Source organism: Elgaria multicarinata, chromosome 3 (assembly GCF_023053635.1).
Source record: "Elgaria multicarinata webbii isolate HBS135686 ecotype San Diego chromosome 3, rElgMul1.1.pri, whole genome shotgun sequence".
NCBI classification, from domain to species: domain Eukaryota; kingdom Metazoa; phylum Chordata; class Lepidosauria; order Squamata; family Anguidae; genus Elgaria; species Elgaria multicarinata.
In genome coordinates, this window is record NC_086173.1 from 149161708 (window position 1) to 149181804 (window position 20097).

Consider the following 20097-nt stretch of genomic DNA (forward strand, 5'->3'; position numbering starts at 1 on the left):
TTTAGCCATGAATGGTCTCACAGGTGAGCAAACAAACCACTGCTTGGTTTTCCTGTTTCTCGTTTGTTTCTCTCCTGCCAATTTTCCCAACCTTCAGAGCGGTTTTTGTTTTCAGACTGTTCTTGCAGGGCCCCTCTGTTTTAGAATAGACAGCAGGACAAAAAAGCCACGGTCCTGGATATAGGTATCACAACAAACCACGGTTTAAGCAAGGCAGGCTTCATAAGCTAACAGCTAACCATGGCTTCTGTTTGCAGATTGGAGCTGGTTAACAAACAATGGTTTGTTTGCAGGGATGGGTTTAGACACAACAAGTCAGATTTCAACAATCCACACCATGGCTTAGCGTTATGTGTGAATGAGGGCAATAAATGCTCACTGAGGATCAGTGATCCTTTTCTTGAAATGGGGTTAAAGTTAGGGTGACCATATGAAAAGGAGGACAGGGCTCCTGTATCTTTAACAGGAATGTAGAAAGGGGAATTGCAGCAGGTGTCAATTGAAGAAGGTGAAATTCTCTGTCATCACAACAGTTAAAGCTGCAGAAGCCCTGCCCTCTCTTGTATCTGGCCACTCTACTATAGCTAGTGTAGCTTTAACTGTTGTGATGAAGAGGGAAGTTCACCCTCTTCAATTGACACTTGCTGAAATTCCCTTTTCTACATTCCTGTTAAAGATACAGGAGCCCTGTCCTCCTTTTCATATGGTCACCATAGTTAAAGTGAACTGCTACACTACTAAGTCTACTAAGATCCACCGGCCCTAAGTTCAGAAAATACCTTAAACTATGGCTTTAACGATGGTGGTTAAGCCAGAAAGCCAGGCCGTGTTCAGAAGACGCCTTAAACCATGGCTTTAACCACGGTGAATAAGGCCTTTTGCTTTATTCGCCATGGTTAAAGCTGTGGGTTAAGGTGTCTTCCGAATGGGGCCAGTATGTGCCAAACCACTATTGTTAAAGGCAAAGGAACAGAACCAGTGAAAAAGGGCGAGCCCTATTTTTGCCACTATATGTAGTTCATTCCCCAATTTCATGGATTTCTCTCTCTCTCTCTCTCTCTCTCTGACCTTGTGTCATCCTGGCCACTTTAATTGAAGTCACTAATTGCAGGGACTCATTGATTAACTGAGCCAGGCCTGGCTCTGGTCCAGTGGGATTGATTGCCCCAGCTGATTTCCTAGAGGCAGAATTAATGAGAGGGCAGGGAGCTCATCATAAAAGCAAATGAAGTGCCCACAGATCTCTTACTGTCTCCTTCCAGCCCTATTTCTGTCTGGGTCCCTTGATCCTATCCTCCAGCTTTCTTCTTGCTGTGATGATATCCCAGATCGAGGGGGACCAGCAGCCAAAAAGAGCTGCCAAGGCTCCTGTACTATTCATTGTTGTCACCGGGGGTATCTCGTCCTGCAGAGGCTGGAAAAGTTGCACCTTCTGAAATTCCTGCTTCTATGCAGCGATTAGCCATGGAATCCCGTTCTTCTTTACATCTGGCCACCCTACCCACACCAAAGCTCTAGGCAGAGCAGGCATGATAGAGCATGAGTGGAGAACTGTGGCCCTCCAGATGTTTCTGGACTACAGTTCCCATAATCCCTCATCTATTTTGATCCACCTCCTCAGCTAAAAAGGCTCCCAGAGCAGCTTTCATGCAAACAGTAAAACAAAACAGTCTCTGCCCACAGGCTTACAATCTAAAAAGACACCACACACAAGGAAAAGGGGATGGGGAAGGAAGAGGAAAGAAAATTAAGTTGTCTTTCAGCAGGGCTGGTGGAACGGCCCTGCTTCCTGTCTCATCTCAAAATCTCTCATCTCATTGGTCATGCTGACTGAGGCTAATGGGAGTTGGACTCCAACAGCATCTGGAGGGCCACAGATTTCCCACCTGTGTGAAAGTTTTATAAAATTATGCATGGAGAAAGAGAAGTCCATCACAACCACCATTCAAAATCTCATCATAATACTAGAGTTCAAGGTCATCCAATGAAGCTGTTTCAAGACAGACAAAGGGAAGTCCTCCTAACCACACAGAGCACAATTAATTTCTAGAACTTACTGCCGCAAGAAGTGGTGAGGGCCACGTGTTTGGATGGCTTTAAAAGAGGCTTTGACAAATGCACTAATGGGAAGGCTATTATCAATGGCTACTATGCACAATGGCGATGTGCCGCCTTCATATCCTGCTTAGGGGTTTCCCAGGGACCCCCGTATGCTGGAATCCAGGTTTTTGAAGGCCCTTGGGCAAGAATTTAGAGTGACCATATGGAAAGGAGGACAGGGCTCTTGTATCTTTAACTGCTATGTACTCTGTTCAGCACCATGTACATTGATGGTGCTATATAAATAAATAAATAATAATAATAATAATAAAAGAGAATTTCAGCAGGTGTCATTTGTATGCATGCAGCACCTGGCGAAATTCCCTCTTCGTCACAACAGTTAAAGCTGCAGGAGCTATACTAGAGTGACTGGATACAAAAGAGGGTGGGGCTCCTGCAGCTTTAATAATTGTGATAGAGAGAGAATTTCACCAGGTGCTGCATGCATACAAATAACACCTGCTAAAATTCCCTTTTCTACACAACTGTTAAAAATATAGGAGCCCCATCCTCCTTTCCATATGGGCACCCTAGGCAAGATACCCTCCGTGGACCCCTCCCTCAATGAATCCACCTTCCTCACCACCATTGTCAGCAGCTGCTTATAATAATAATAATAATAATAATAATAATAATAATAATAATAATAATAAATAATTCTATTTGTTACCCGCCTCTCCCTCTGGATCGAGGCGGGGTACAACACAAATAAAAACACCTCCTCTTCCTCATCATTGTACCACCTGCTTGCTTGACAAGCGGAGACCCAGCTGTCTAGGTCAGAGGGAGAAAGGGGCAGGTGAACAAGTAGATTGCAACAGGGAAGAAGAGGAGCACGTGCCTGTTTGGTGCATTCTCTTCCCCTCCTTATTGTTTTATTATGATTTTATTAGAATGTAAGCCTATGCGGCAGGGTCTTGCTATTTACTGTTTTATTCTGTACAGCACCATGTACATTGATGGTGCTATATAAATAAAATAATAATAATAATAATCCAGGGGGCTCTTGTGAGGAGGCTTCTGATGGGGTTGGGGCCCTTGCCAGAAGTCCAATCGTGCCTACCTTTGACACCGGCCCTGAAGAATGGTTGGACTGTTGGCCTGATCCAGCAGGGTTCGTCTCATTTTGCCTTTTTTGTTTTTGCAATACATATTTGAGATGGAGGTAATCCTCTCTCCAGGCCCGAATCTACACCAAGTAGGATATTGCACTATAAAAGCAGTATGAAAGCTGTATATAAGAGGCAGGAGCCACACTACTGCTTTATAGCGGTATTGAAGTGCACTGACAACTGTTGGGGCCCATTGACACATACCATATACTGCTTTCATAGTGCAATATCCTGCTTGGTGTAGATGAGGCCCAGCTCCCTGCTTCCCTCCGCCCCTACCTAGTCTCTAAGCTCCATCACACCAGCGTTATAGTCTGCTGTTGCAGTGAATTACATGCAAAGGACTCAGATGACGCTGACCATGTCCTGCTGTGATTGTGGTTCTTCCCCTCCCCCTGCCCTCTTAGCGACGTATTTTGGCACGCAGAAAGTCTGGTTCTTCCAGTAATGTGAAAGCACACCGCTCAAACTTCAATGTGTATTTTCATCCATAATTTTCAATCCGATGTTCTGTGGGCGTGTTTTTAAGGGGCGGTATTGCTGACGAAAGAGAGGGGTGTGCCTTTTTTCCAGCGGGCTGCATAGCTTCTCTCCCCTCCCCTTTCCCTCTCTCCTTTTCAATAAAAGGTAGTTTTGGAAACAAAGGGGGATAATATGAGGGCAAAAGTGTAGGTGTGATGGAGCCCTTAATCTCTCCTTCCTCTGTGACCAGAGGCAGAGCAGGAAACAACCTGACGAGGAGCGGCACCAGTGGACCGTCTCCAAGTTGGTCAGTTCTATGGGGAGCAGCCAGGGTACAAGGACGGTACAGCAGAGAGTGAAGCTGAACAATCCAGGGAACCCTGCCCAGATTGCATCTGATACACAAGAACGACTCTGCACGGGATGTACGGTGCCAGTCGACAGGCACAGATTGAATTGGCAGGCGCCCAGACAATGGAGCCGCTCCGGGCCAGCTCAGCAGATGGAGGGATGCCCGTGGCTCGGTGCCAAACACGGCCAGCAGCCAGATTCCCTTCCCCCGTTTGCAAATAGCAGCTGAGATAGCAGCTGTCAATCAGCATGGGAGCCTGTTATTCCCAATGTAAACACTCTCTGTTACTACCCCAGCGCTAACTTGCTGCTGATGTCTCCCATCAGAATGGACTTGTGGTCTTTTCTCTCTTCCTGCTCCAGTTAAGTTGATTCAGGCATGGATTTGGGGGTTTCTCACCGGGATTACATCAATGCAAGGAAAATGCTCCCTGTCCCTTCCTCCAGGCTTATGCCAAGAGGAAGAGCTCCATCTGACGAGTGTTTTATTGCATGCTCATTACTGGGCACTCACAGAGTTTGCTCAGGTCCCTCACATGACGTTGTCTGCCTCCCGCGCCCCTTCCGACCTTCCTTTCGCGACAAAAAGACCCTCTTTAAGTCCGATTTTTTTAAAACATGGAATTGCTGCTCTCTCCTGCGGTGTGCAGGAGAAGTAACACCATTAGAACAGCGGACTGAATGGGCCTCGTGCTCATTGTGTACTTCCTCTTTTGAAAGAGGAAGTAACTGAGGAACAAAAACACGGGCAGAGACGCGACGGTAGGGAGCGTGTTTCCCCCCGGTGTGATGGAGCTAAAAGTGTCATTTGCCAAAGTGAAAGTGAATTGGACTTTAATACAAAAGTGCTGTGTGCACTGGATTGGTCCTAACATTGGCTAGAGCATTACCACGAAAAGCAAGGACGGGGAAACTCTGGCCCATGGGGGAAGGGATGTCCCAATCCAGCCTGCCAACTTCGCCCCCAGGCCCCGCCTGGGAAGCTCTTATCTCTGGTCAGCAGCTGATCATAGGTAAGAGATTTTCTCTGCTCCTCCTCCCCTGATACACTTTCTGGCCCCAGTGGTGGCTATTTAAAAACCTAATTGAAACGGGGGGTGGGGGTCTCTGCTGGGGAGGAAAGGGCTAGTCCTATCCTTCCCAAAGCTGGGGGGGGGGGAATCACCCTCCCCTCTGGCAATCAGGTTTTTAAAAACACAAGAGGGCATTTTCAAGAGGGAGGAAAGTATGTGGTCTGGGGTGTGTGTGTGTGAGTGAGTGAGAGAGAGAGAGAGAGAGAGAGAATGGTGTGTGGACAATTATTATTATTTTCTTCATTTGTATCCCGCCTTTTGCCCAATGCTGGGCAATCAACTTTGTATACTGTATTTTAGGGTGACCATATTTGGGAAACCAAAAAAGAGGACACCTAGTGTGTGTGTGGGGAAGCAGCTTTCTGAGTCCTGCAGAAAGTACGTTATTCCCCCGCCACCGTAAAGAACCCGATTGGAGTGGAGGAGGGGAAAGGATTTCCTTCTGCACCACCACCATCCACTCCAATTGGGGCCTTTTCTATAATGTCCACGAATGACCCACTTTCCCCTTTAAGACCTCAATTGGAGCTCGGGGTGGGGGAATGATGTGCCTCAAGAAAGCATGTCATTCCCTCCTGCCATGCTAATGGCAGCCTTAAAGGGGAAGGTGTGTCATTCCAGGACATTACTGAAAATTATAGAAAATCCCCCCTGACACTATGGAAAGAACAAAAACCAGGACAAATCCGGGGAAATCCTGACAGTTGGTCACCCTACTGTATTTTAATGTTTTTAAATCTCTATAAACTGCCCAGAGAGCCTGGGCTATGAGTCAGTACAGAAATGTGATGATGATGATGATAGGGGCCACATACCAGCAGTAGATGTGGCCTCAGCCACTGCTGGCACGCGGCCCTCCAATGTATTTCCCCTGAGCCAACTTTGCCCTTGGGCTGAAAAAGGTTCCCCATACCTGATGAAAAAAACAAGGGTGGGGAACCTGTGGCCCTCCAGACTGTTGGACCCACTTCTATCAGCCCACGTAGCAGGGCCAATGGCTGGGGATGGTGGAAGTTGTGGCTGAGGCAAAGTAAAGCTCCATCTTGGAGTGGGGGAACCGCCACTCTACAGTTAAATTCAAAGTTGCAATTACCAAGCTCAAAGGTAAGGACTCTACATTAGGGTGACCATATGAAAAGGAGGACAGGGCTCCTGTATCTTTAACAGTTGCATAACAAATGGAATTTCAGCAGGTGTAATTTGTATATACGGGGAACCTGGGGAAATTTCCTCTTCATCACAACAGTTAAAGCTGTAGGTGCCCTGCCCTCTTTTAAATCTGGTCACTCTAGTAAAACTCCTGCAGCTTTAACTGTTGTGATGAAGAGGGAATTTCACCAGGTTCTCCATATATGAATTTCCCTTTTCTATGCAACTTTTAAAGGTACAGGAGCCCTGTCCTCCTTTTCATATGGTCACCCTACTCTACATGCCCTTCTGTACAAGCCTGATGGGCTAGGCCTCTTGGCCATGTAATATTTGTGGTATATCCATTCCGTGATCCAGACCAGGATTTCAGAATGCCTTGGGTTAATCATCATAGAGTTTGCAAGGTAACTGGTGGGGGCTCTGGAAAGAAGAATATAGGAGTCTGCTTTTGGTGTGTATAAGAAAAGAAATATAAAGTAAAACATCATGTCTGAGTCTGAATCCAGAGTCTTATTTCTAAGAGTCACATCCTTCTGAGCACAACAGCCCCCTCCCCACCTTTCGATCTGGTCTGTGCAAATTGCCCTTTTAAAGGCAGTTTGATTGGCAGGCATTAGCAGGTGTGATCATGTTTAGATCTGTAGACCAAACTATTCTAGGGTGTTTTTTTTTTGTCCTAACCAATTGGCAACCCTACTTCTCCCCCACCCCAATAATTCTGTTGACGGGCCTGCAGGAGTAGAGTCCTGCTGCGCCTCTATCAACGGCTGCCTAAAAGGCTGCCTTCTCCCATACAAGGCTGCTTGAGTTTTTAGTTTTTCAGGAAAGGCCCTTTTCTAAGTCCCCCCATCTTCACTGGCATGTGTGGTGGGGATGCAAGAGAAGGCCTTCTCAGTGGCCGCTCTCAGGAGTCTAGACCACCCTGAGGAAGGAGGCTAGGTTGGCCCACCACTCACTTGTCCTTCCACTGGCACATAATGATGGTTTTATTCAGCCAGGGCCTTTGGCAGGTAAACTGGCCTCCAGCTGAAGTGGGTTGTAATTGGTTGGGTGCTGCTGATTTCTTTTATTATTGCATTTTAAATAGTGTTTATAATGTATTTGCTTTTAGGTTTTAATTAAGATTTTATTTAATTATTTATTTATTTACAATATTTATATACCGCTCCCCATTCAAAATTTTGGAGTGGTGTGCAAGATAAAATACAATAAAAACAGAATAAAACACCTTAAAATAATTCTTAAAAGAAGCAAAATGAAAGGTGAACCGTGGCTGGTCATTAAGGAAAGGCTTCCTGGAACAATGACGTTTTCAGGAGGCACCGAAAGGAATACAAAGTTGGCGCCTGCCTGACCTCCAGAGGCAGGGAATTCCATAGGAGGGGGGCCACCACACTGAAGGCTCTTCCCCTGGTGGACTCCAATCAGAGGACTGGTTTATGTGGAGCCACCGGGAGCATGCCCTCGGGTGACCGGGCAGGTTAGTAGGGGAGAAGGCGCTCTCTCTCTCTTTCATCTGTATTTTAGTGTTAGCCGCCATGAATGCCATTTTTTGATGTAATGGCAGGATATAAATCAAATCAATAATAATAATAATAGTCATGAAGCGATATAGAGCCTTCATGTTCATACCACTGAGTCTCAGTTGCTGGGGGAACAGCAGTAGTGGAAGGGTATTGCCTTTGAGTCTTGTTTCCAGATTTCCTGGAGGTATCCAAGAGGAGGAAAACAATATTGGACTAGACCAGGGTAGGCAACTGGTGCCCTCCAGATGTATTGGACTACGACGCCCACAACCCCTTTCCATTGGCCATGTTGCTGGGGATGATGGGAGCTGTAGTCCAACACATTTGGAGGGTGCCAGGGTGCCTGGCCTTCAACTACACAGACTTGTGACCAAATAGGGCAAGAGTGGGGAACATGTGGCCCTCCAGATGTTGTTGGACTGCAACTCCCATCAGCCCAAGCCACCATAGCTAATAGCCAGGGATGATGGGTGTTGCAATCCAACAAGACCTAGAGGACTACACATCCCCCAACCTCGCCACAGGGCTCTTTGTTATGTCTTTAGGTTGGTTCTGGATAAGGCGTTTACTGTGCCATTCATCGCCCTGCCCCATTCATGGAAATTTATAGGGATGGACCAGAACCAATCATCTTTTATTTATGACCCTCCCATGTAGGGTGACCCTATGAAAAGGAGGACAGGGCTCCTGTATCTTTAACAGTTGCATAGAAAAGGGAATTTCTGCAGGTGTCACTTGTATGCATGCAGCCCCCAGTGAAATTCCCTCTTCATCACAACAGTTAAAGCTGTAGGAGCTATACTAGAGTGACCAGATTTAAAAGAGGGCAGGGCACCTACAGCTTTAACTGGTGTGATGAAGAGGAAATTTCACCAGGTTCCCCATATATACAAATGCCACCTGCTGAAATTCCCTTTTCAATACAACTGTTAGAGATACAGGAGCCCTGTCCTCCTTTTCATAGGGTCACCCTACTCCCATGTTTTCCTGCTGCTGTCTTTTCTTCTTCCAACCAACAAAACAAAACAAAAACCCAGTTAAAAAGGGAAAGGCGAAATAGCTGCACAATGCCTTTGATTTAGCGCTAGAAGCCTTCCGGCTGTACCTCCATATGGAAGAATGAAAGTGCTGCCAGAAACATGATGAAGTGAGTAAAGTTCACTGTGTGTCAGCTGCCAGGAGGGAGGAGGTGGGGATTATAGGTGTGACAAGCAAGAGCCCAGCTCTGGGACTGTGAGTAAAGACAGAGGTGAGAAATGGAACTAAGTGAACTAACCACAGATAAATCAATCCAATAATACCCAGCCTGCTATGAAAACAGAACCACAAACAGACAGAAACAAAAAGACAAGGAAAGGCACCCTCCCAACTATGCAATAACCAGAGCTTAAATGGAAACCAGACACACCCAGGGTTGCCAGGCCACCACCCAGAGATTCACTCTGTCCATAATACTACGGATCAAGCAGGAGACATCCTTTTGTCTGCCCCTCCACCATTCCCTGCTCAGTCCTTAATAGGCAGTGCACTGGTGCAAGTCAAGCTCTCTACAAGAGGTGGAAGGAAGAAACAAGGAAGAAACAGGCCAAGAGCTGCAGCTGTGTCCTGTCTCAACTGGTAGTTTTAAAGCAAGGACAGACAAATTGTGGTCCTCCAGATGTTTTGGCCTACAACTCTCCTCATTCCTAACCAGTGGTCGTGCTGGCCAGGGCTGCTGGGAGTTGTAGGCCAAAACATCTGGAGGGCCACAAATTGCCCGTCTCTGTTTTAAAGGGATGTGGTGAATCTCTCAACTGCAAGCTGACAATGCCAGATACCACAGTATGGAAGTAAACTTCATGTTCTTTTAAGGCCTTGGAATGGAACTATTGTATTTATATTCTGCCTTCCCTCTAAGGACTTCATGGTGGCTTGCATTATGTGTCTCCTATCCCTCATTTTACCCTCACAATAATAATGGTGAGGTAGCTTAGGCTGCGAGATAAGGGCATGATATATGAGATATGAGCTTCATGGCTGAGTGGGACTTGAGTCTAGGATGGGACTGGATCACCCCACTCTACTGCTTCTTCTAGATAATAAGATAAACACTGGGATGCCACTGAAAATGGTAGCCTCATGTCAATCACTCCCCTTCCACCTCCATAATGTATAGCACAACTTACATCATGTCTCAAAGTTTTCCTTCCCATCCCCCCAGTAGCAGTCAATAATTTCAAGTGAGAAACACACAGCATAATGATACCAGAACTCACTGAGCTACGACCACAGCTTACAGAGAGGGGAAAGGTTGAACTTGACACGGGGCTGCCAGTTTTGACGGCAGCCCTGTATTTATTGTATTATTATTATTATTATTATTATTATTATTATTATATTTATTTATTTATTTATTTATTTATATAGCACCATCAATGTACATGGTGCTGTACAGAGTAATACAGTAAATAGCAAGACCCTGCCGCATAGGCTTACAATCTAATAAAATCATAGTAGAACAATAAGGAGGGGAAGAGAATGCAAACAGGCACAGGGTAGGGTAAAACTAACAGTAGAAAGTCCGAACAACATCAAGTTTTAAAAGCTTTAGGAAAAAGAAAAGTTTTTAGCTGAGCTTTAAAAGCTGCGATTGAACTTGTAGTTCTCAAATGTTCTGGAAGAGCGTTCCAGGCGTAAGGGGCAGCAGAAGAAAATGGACGAAGCCGAGCAAGGGAAGTAGAGACCCTTGGGCAGGCGAGAAACATGGCATCAGAGGAGCGAAGAGCACGAGCGGGGCAATAGTGTGAGATGAGAGAGGAGAGATAGGAAGGAGCTAGACCGTGAAAAGCTTTGAAGGTCAACAGGAGAAGTTTATATTGGATTCTGAAGTGAATTGGAAGCCAATGAAGAGATTTCAGAAGTGGAGTAACATGGTCAGAGCGGCGAGCCAAGAAGATGATCTTCGCGGCAGAGTGGTGAACAGAAACCAACGGACTGATGTGAGAAGAAGGAAGGCCAGAGAGAAGAAGGTTGCAGTAGTCCAACCGAGAAATAACCAGTGCATGAACAAGCGTCTTGGCAGAAGAGACAGACAAAAATGATCGAATCCTGGCAATATTATACAGGAAAAAACGACAGGATTTAGCTACTGCCTCAATATGAGGAATAAAGGAGAGCGAGGAATCAAATATAAAGCCAAGACTACGAGCTTCCTTGACTGGAGTAAGCGTGACATCATTGACAGTAAGAGAGAATGAGAGATGAGGAGAAGGTTTAGGAGGTAATACACATTCAGTTTGGTATAATGAACCTGCGTGGGCTTTCCACAGATGTTGTATGTACCTGTGTAGGTTGGTGGGGGAGCCAGCTGCCTCAATGCCCCTCTTCTCTCCCCCCCACTCCTGTGCGTAATCATTATAGCCAATTCTGGGAATTGGAGGAATGACTATGGGAACTTCAAGACAGAACTCTAGGAATGTTCACTTCCAGCAGGTCCCCTCACAGCTTTAATGACTGTGTGCAGAGAGACTGAGATCAAGCCTGCTGGTTATGCCCCCATGGCCACAGGAGCCACGTCAGCATCAGGGTCATGCCCAATGGAAGCAATCTGACTCCACCTGCACTCGTTCATTGACTATAGAAGAGAGTTTCTATTAGCCTTCCCCCAACCCGGCACCATCCATGTGAGTTGGATTCCAACTCCCATCATGTTGGCTGGGAATGGTGGGAGTTGTAATCCAACACATCTGGAGGGCCTCAGGGTTGGCTTATATCAACACCCCTACCGTTCCGATCCAAACTAATGCTGGTGTAGAAATTGCTACAACTACTAGCAAGCAAAAGAATTGTGCACCCACTTGCAGGGCTCGTGGTATATTGGCTAGGGTAGTTATTCTTCTCTGGTCAATGAAGTTAAAAAGGTTGTTGTAACAGTCTACCTACGGAGGTTGTGGGTTCTTCATCTCTAGAGGTTTTTAAGAAGAGGCTGGACAGCCACCTCTCATGGATGGTTTAATTGTTTTTCCTGCACATTGCAGAGGGTTGAACTAGATGAGCCTTGTGGTCCCTTCCAACTCCACAATTCTATGGAAAAAAATAAGCGCTGGATCAAAACTGGCCACCACAGTCAAAGGATCATAGAGTTGGCAGGGCCCTTTGGGGATCATCCAGTCCAACCCCCTGCTCAGGTGCAATGCAGGGTGCAGCTACAGCATCCCTGATAGATGGCTGTCCAAGCATTGGTTCTAGTGGACAAAGTTCAAGAATTTCCCCCTTAAGGGTAGATAACTACCACCCTTCTGGCTTAAGTTTCTTGAATGAACAGATGCACATTTGGACGATGCCCACTTCGTACATTCTGAGGCAAGGGAGACAATGAAAGGGTGAAAATTAAGGGTACAAGTGGTTGGGTCCTGCATCCAGAAACCAGGATGTGGTGACAAGAAAAAACAGAGTATTGGAAGGGGAACCTCAAAGTGACTGACATGGAGTAAAGCATTTACACAGTCCACTGCCCAGCCTCTCAACATAGGAAAGAGCAGAAAGCAGAGCCACTGAGAAGCCCAGCTGGTATGCAAAAAGCAGAAGTGGCAGCTACCTATGCCCACTTGGTTGCAAGGAAGGAAAATCAGAGGTCCAAGGAGGAGAGTATTAAAAAGACAACCTTGTCAGGTATCCAGTAAGCTTAGCCACTTTCAAGATCTAGGAATGTTAGCTAGCTGCTTTGGTTTGCTTGCAAGAAAAGCAGTGTGCATGCACACGCACACACTCACACACTATCTATATGCTTTAGGGTGGATTCCTGCATTGAGCAGGGGGTTGGACTCGATGGCCTTGTAGGCCCCTTCCAACTCTGCTATTCTATGATTCTATATATATATAATTTTAAACTTGCAGTCAGGTTTATATTACTTTTGTGGCCTTTTTCTTTATTATTTTTTGTTTCTGGTTATTTTTCTTTTAAACTCCTCCGGGAGTACAATTGGCAGGCGGTATAGAAAGACAAAATACCCATAATAAATACATGAATCAATAAAACAATTAAAATTCTTTAAATAAACAAATATGTCTAGGGGTTGGCCTGCCATGAGGGTGTTGAGAGAACAGGCCCGCGTGGTATTCACCCCTTTCGAAGAATGTGGCTGTAGGAATCCATTCCCCCCTTTCATTTAAATATGTATCTCATACCTCACTAAATTCCCTCATGACCTGAAAAGAGCACTAACAAGACTGGCCCAAGACACTTTACTGCCTGAAGTGGGCAGCAATTGGCATCCCGTCCCCACCAAGTGAAGATGCAAAGTACCCCCCCCCAAAACAGCCAAGTTATTTTGACACCTGAGGCAGAAAATCCCATAAGCACCTCTCCCCTTCCCTGCCAGTAAACTACAGTAATAACCAATGAAATAACTAATAATTCGTTGCCTTTTCATGACGCCCCAAAACCTGCTGCCCGAGGCGGCGGCTGCTTGTGTGCTAAGCTCCATGATGCTCACACAGTGTCACAGAGAGGAGACAGAGATGCAATGCTTGGATCGCTGGTTGGAAGGTGACTCCGGCCATTTCTATACCTGTCCTTCCACCACCTCCGCCCCGATCGTCCCGGGATCATCCCTGTGCATGCAAATGACACACAGGGGATCCCTGGAGCAGGCAGGGACGATCCCTCCATTTTCCTGGGATAATCCTTAGGTGTAGAAAGGGCCTCCGTCTTCTCTATCTGGTGCTGTAAAGGGAATCTGGAGCACACACTTCGGATTGCGCTCCGCCACACAGCCTGGAGTCGCAGAATGTTTCGTGCTGGGCCCGCAGGAAGGAAAATGCAAAGCGGTTTATAACCCACCCCAGAGCTGTATCTCATATAGGTGTGGGCAGGTGTCCGATAAAGAAAATGAAGGATGGACAAGGGTTGTGGGGAGCCTGGGGGGGATGGGTAGGCAGGAGGAGACATGGGGGCCTGGCTGGTTATTTATGCCGACTCCTAATCCCACTCCCACTCCCTACCTCCATCCAGTGCGTGGCCCATTAACAAAAGCTCCTTACCACGGAGGGAAGTTGGATCAGAGCAGCCGGGTAAGAGGATTGGTCGTCTCCATGGCTGGGGAGACGGGATCAGGAGCACTAAACTCCTAGCCGTATGGTGCCCCGACTGAGCTGCCGTAGGCCTGCCAGGAGCATGCAGAGATGGGGGCAGGGGGAGAAAGAGAGAGAGAGAGAGAGAGAGAGTGCTCCTGGCACAGACCCCACAGCGTCCTTTCTTATTATTATGTCTCCTCTTTCCATCCTTTCCCTGCTGATTCTGCCCCTCCTCCAAACACGCAGACCCGTCTTTCACCTCTCCGATTGTGGGCTGGAAGGAAGAGGGGCTGCCTTCAGGCAGGTAGCGAAGACGTAGCTATTTCAGGTTCTTTTTCTAAATAAGTCCTGTGATCCTATTGATTTTACTGTTTAAAATAGTGGTGTAGTGCAGCCAAGCGCACGCAGGCCTGTTTGATTAGCGGGCCGTGATGACATCATCGCCCACCCCTCCTCCTCAGCTTCCCTGTTCCCTCTGATATGGTTCACATGACAGCCCACCGTGGGTTAATTTACCCAAAGGGGCTGTCACAGAATGCCAGCAGCCCATGGGGCCCCATGGCCTGCTTCAGAGTTATTCAAGGGTTGTCTAACCCTCAAACAATCCCTGCCACCTGGGTTCGCACAAGTGACAAGCCACAGCAGGCCAGGTGCCCTGTGCAACCCACCCGCTACCCTCCCTGGGTAAACTAACCCACGGTGGGCTGTCATGATATGTGAACAGCCCCTCTGAGTTTAGCTGCAATCCTCACGGTACCTGGGGGGAAATAGATTTTTTCAGCAAGAATGTATTTTTCTGGGTCTGTTGTAACGCAAATTATTATGTGGTGGCTCCGCCTTGAATGGGCAATTAAGACCCATTAGCTTTACAACAGTCCTGAGTTTTTAGACTGTTCTGGGAACCCTGGATCAAGAGATTGTACTTCAAAACTTACTTCTATACCACTGGTTTTAAACGTTATTTTGAAATGATTTTATGGATTTGTTGGTTTGAAATGGTTTTATGCTGGTTGGTCTTGTTATAGGTTTGGTTAAGGTTTTTGGTTGCCTATTGTTTTCGTGATGATTCTTCAGTGTCTCTTTTAATTTTGATGAGTAATTATATTTTATTTTTATTTTTTTATAAAAGCCGCCATGCTTTTTATTATGGAAGCCACATTTGCCCTAAAAGGTGGGTAATACATATTTAAAATAAATAAACAAACTAACATTGATTTATTCAGAAGAAACAGGAACTCCCATTAAGAAGTACTGCTTAGAAAACCTGTTTGAAGAGGGCCAGTGAGGTGAGTGGTTGACTGCTGTGGTGGTGGTTCTAAATGTGAGCTGAACACTTGGCTTGGATCCACATTAACCACCCGCCATTTTAGGCCATGGCTAGACCTACCGGGTCTAGCACGCTGGAGGGGGAGTATGATCTCACGATATGGTTTATTTATTTATTTATTACATTTTTATATCGCCCAATAGCCGAAGCTCTCTGGGTGGTTATCGCGAGATCTCCCCCTGTCTACACACGGCACGTGACGTCCCAGATGGAAGAGGATGTCGCGGCCTCCATTTTGTTTTGTTTTTCAATCGGAGACAAGCACACGAGTGCTTGTGCGCAAAAGGTTAGTTTTTTAAAGGAAAAAAAGCCCTCCCACTCCCCCACCCCCGATAGGCACAGAGCTCCTGAGGAGCTCTGTTCCCCGTTCCCAGTTCCTCGTGTTTATCTGTGAGGAGCCGGGACAAAACTGCAACACCCGGCCACACGTCTTGCAGGGGAAAATGGCATGGCGATATCCCGGGGAAAGGGAGGGATCATCCCTCTGCTCCCGGGATGCCCTGTGCATCATGTGGACACACAGGGACGATCCCAGGATGATCCCTGGGACATCGCCTGGTCTAGCCATGGCTTTAGATGATCCCAAGTGCAATGGCCGATGTGATGGCGACATCAGGTTGAGTCTTGCATTTGGGGTCATCTAAGATGGCAGGCAGCTGACATGGAACAGAGCCAAACAGCTTGGCTCCTTCAAGAGTGCCACCGTCCACCAGGGAAACTTGGCATGGAGTTGGCAGGGCTGTGAGTAGATGGGCCAGGAGTGGATGGGCCCTTCTGAGCACCTGCCCAGCCATGCTGACCCCTGGACCCTGGGCACAATGCCTTCCATTCTGAAGTGCAATAGTCTCAGCAGAGCTAGGCCCCGTGACTTTTCCTGCATTTCTCAAACGTGAGCCAAAGCATGTAGCAGAGGAGGAGGAGGAAAGGGCTGGAAAATCACACCAGGTCTGGTGTGAAGCCCAATTAATGCAACCAATCAGACCTTGTTGGGAACAGAATGTTGGAGATTTTTAAAAACCGTATTCAGTGAAACAGGTACAGTCATACAGCATCAGACCAAAGACCTGCCTGGTTTACACTGTTCCGCCTTTGCCATGAAAGACACCTTTGAGCCTTTTATGTATGAATACAATTAATGTGGACTATTTTTTACATGGTAGTACTCACGATTCTTCTCCACCTTTTATTGTCACGATAATCCTACTAGGGTAATTAGGCTGAGAGAAGTAGTGCCTTGCCAGGGAGCATTGAGGGATTTGAACCTGGGTAACCCCGGTCCTAGTTCAACATGGTAGCCACTGCACCACACTCTCAAGCCTAGTATCATGGGCTAGGGCTGCCCACTTTGAAAGGCTGCTGTGCTGTGCCTTTAAGAGGTCCTGGGTGTGCAGAACATTAGCACAGCCTTCCCCCAACATATAGTGCTGGACTACATCTTCCATAACCTGCCATCCAGCATAGCTGGGCATCATGGAAGATGTAGTCCAAGACATCTGGAGGGCACTAGATTGGGGAAGTCTCCATTAGCAAGTGAGAATGCTGATCCCTACGCTATGAAAAGATTCACCTGTGGATTTCTGCAAACTGAGCTGCTATTTCACCCCTCCACTCTGGTCTTCTGGCAACGCTAGAAGCAACCCAAGACCACTGCAGGTTTCTTGGGACCTACAAAACCTGGAGCCAGGTCTCTGTCCTCTTACTTTTCCATTCTTCATTACTTCCATTGCTCGTAAGGCCTGACCTCCCCGCCGCCCAGTCCCAGGAGCCAACTTCCCAGCTCTCCACTGTAGGCCCACCAAGCTGGAAGGGACCACAAGAAAACGCAATCTAGCACAGATCCACCCAAAGACAGGCCCACTCCCCAGAAGCCCCTACATCGATCTCCTACTATGGAACCCGGTCCGCATCATGCGCCAAGCAGAGAAGCAGGAATATTACAGGACGGTGCAGAGCGACTTTCCCCAGAGAACAAAGAGTCAGATTCATAATCGATGAATTTAAGACACAATCCTCTGCATGTTTAGACAGAAAAAAAGTCCTACAACTCCCAGCATGGCTAGCTGGGGAATGCTGGGAATTGCCTGACTTTTTCCTGCCTAAACATACATAGGATTGAGCCTGAAACAAATTAACAGCCACAGCGAGAAATCAGGAGGCCCAGTTTCCTGCCTCTGCTTCCCCTCCAGTTCACACATACTGGACCACCTTCCCAGAAAACCCAGGAGCCTTAAAACCATGGAAAATACTCAAAAGGTCATCTAGTCTGTCCCTCCGCCACTGTAGCCTTCTGCCACAGCATCCCTGTGGCCATCTGATCTAAGCTTCTTTTTTGCTCCATTAGATCTCACTCCTTTCCCAGAGAAGAAAGGCGCACCAGTTCCCAGCCCCGTTGCTTCGGACTGCCACGCCCCCTTCTCAGAGAACCCAGGAATCCTAGCTTTGTACTCCAACCCAGAACACCCCTGCCTCCGAACCCAGGCCTCTGGGCCTTCTCCTGCTTCACTTACGTATCCGGCTCAGGTTCTTCATTGATTGTGATGAGCTCTGTCCACCCTCGGCTTGGCTGGTTCCCGCACCCTCTCTTGTCTTCTCTGCTTCTGCTTCTTCTTCTTCTTCAGCCCGGAGGAGGGCAATTCTCAAACCAGCCACCAGGCGGGGGAAACTCAAATAGCCCCCACAAGGTTCGGCCACCTGCTGTAAGGCCTGGAGAACCCCAGCTGGAAGCTGACATCTTTCTCTGTCACCCTGGCCGGTCACTCCGGAGCCTCCCCGGCCCCAACGACTCTCGATCTCCGAAACGTGGATGGTCCCGCTCCGCTGGTCATCCAGAATTTCAAAGAGTGTCCGGAGACTCCGGAGAAAGGGGCGTGGCAGGCGGGTGCTCCGAATCGGAGGAGGGTCTTCTGGGGTGGGGGGAAGGGATGGGGCTGCCAGCCCCCCAGAGTTCATCTGAAGTGGGGCTTAGGGTATCTAGTGGCAGGGGGGGATTTCCTTGGGAGGTCTGTGGATTGGAAGGCAGGCCTCCTAGGTTCTCTGGGAGAGGCAGTGAATTCTAGAAGGCAAATTGGGAGAGAGTGGGGAGAAAGCTGGACGCACACGAAGTGAAGCCGTAGGACCACAACTCCTGGGGAGGGGAGAAATGGGGGCTGGGGGAGTCAGGGCATCTGAGTCTTCTGGGAAGGGACTGGACTACCGGGGGTCTGGAAGTCAAGAAGGGGACACTCCCGGCCCTTCTCTCTGCCTGGCTGTCTGGGCGGTCAGGGTTGCTCTGATGCTTTGCTGAGGTCTCTAGTTTGTCGGAGTCGGAATATCTGATTGAGTCAGATTGGCCAAGCTGGTCCAGGAAGGGGGGGAAGCTGGGGGTGGAATCATGTGACCCATCCCAGATAATCGCCCTGGACGCCAGATGATTAGCGGCTCTGTCTAACGAGGTGGCTTCCCCTCTGGGGCAGAAAGAGAGAGAGAGAGAGAGAGAGAGAGTTTTCCCTGGTGGATGACTGAACTCAGAATCTGGGGTCAGCAGGGTCATCTTTCTTTCTTTCTTTCTTTCTTTCTTTCTTTCTTTCTTTCTTTCTTTCTTTCTTCCTTCCTTCCTTCCTTCCTTCCTTCCTTCCTTCCTTCCTTCCATGCAAATTTATTTCTCAATGTTATTTGTTTCCTATCAGCCCTCCCTCCCTTTAAGTTAACAGGGTTGCCATTAAGATAGGGTAGAAAGGAGCTATCCTTACACACACACACACACACACACACAGACAGACAGTCAGACAGACAGGCAGGCAGGCCGGCCAAGTCTACACTTTGTGCCAAATCATTACAATCCCATCATGGTAACACTATATCCTTCTTGTGCACTTACATCTCGTAGGACACGCAGTGACATTTATTGCAGTATTTTGGATAATGTGGAATAAAAAGCAGGAAGTAATGCGATGAAAGCGGTATATGGAATGTGTAATGTGCCCTAATAGTCATCAGTGCACTTCAATACTGCTATAAAGCTGTAGTGTAGATCTAGCTAGAGACGAAAGAGACACACAGAGAGAAACATTTCAATGAGGGAGTTATGAACTCCCTGCTTAGACACCAGTCCTGTTTGCATCCATATAATGTTGTGTGGTCAGTGGAACCTTTCATTACGGTACCAAAGGCTCAAGACAGGCATCTCTCTGCCTTTCCATTTGCCAAAGGTAGTTGCCTCCAGCACCTGATTTTGTGTGCCATTTAAGGGCAGTAAATTGACAGTTCTTCAACCTGTCAAGGTGCTGCTTGGGGCAGGAGGAAGCACATGCTATCTGAAAAGTTTTTTCCTCCAAGGAACATAATCCTCCTCTACATTTTATCATCACAACAACAACCCTGTGAGGTAGGCTGGGCTGAGGAGTCTGTGACTGGCCCATAGTCATCCAGTGGGTTTCCACGGCCAAGTAGGGACTAGAACCTGGATCTACTGACTCCCAGTCCAACACTTTAGCCACCACACCCACTGGTGGGAATAGAATCTGGGGAAATGAGGGAAAGAAAGAGACTAGATTGCATATTCATCATCATCATCATCATCATCATCATCATCATCATCATTGTTATTGTATTGATAATAATACAAGAGCATGTGTAACCTTTGCTTCATGAATTCACTGGTTTTAAGTTTTAACCTACAAAGCCCAACAGAGGGGAGCCTTTGTTTAGTGCCATGTGCTGATGTTCCACCTTGTGGCCAATGCCTAGAACTGCTCCATATTTAGTACTAAAAAAAGAATAAAAGTTAATCTTCAGGGATACAAAGCAGTTACCATAGTATATTTTCCTGGTTTGTTTTCTCTTGGTGAAAGAGTATTCAAGGTTATGAGTTATGCTAGTGATGGGGAAACTGTGGCTGTCTATATGGTGTTGGACCCCAGCTCCCATCATCCCTGATTATTGGCCATAGTTATGTGGATGATGGG

At 47.3% G+C, this 20097-nt stretch overlaps 1 protein-coding gene across 1 annotated transcript in view; it reads right to left on the reverse strand.

Annotated features, from left to right (window-relative positions):
- Nucleotides 1-18103, reverse strand: part of SAPCD1 (suppressor APC domain containing 1) — a 28858-nt gene extending 10755 nt beyond the window's left edge. Inside the window, exon 1 of the mRNA XM_063123503.1 lies at nt 17662-18103. Coding sequence (XP_062979573.1) covers nt 17662-18103 — 442 coding nt within the window. The remainder of the gene's footprint in view (nt 1-17661) is intronic.
- Nucleotides 18104-20097: the final 1994 nt, after the last annotated feature.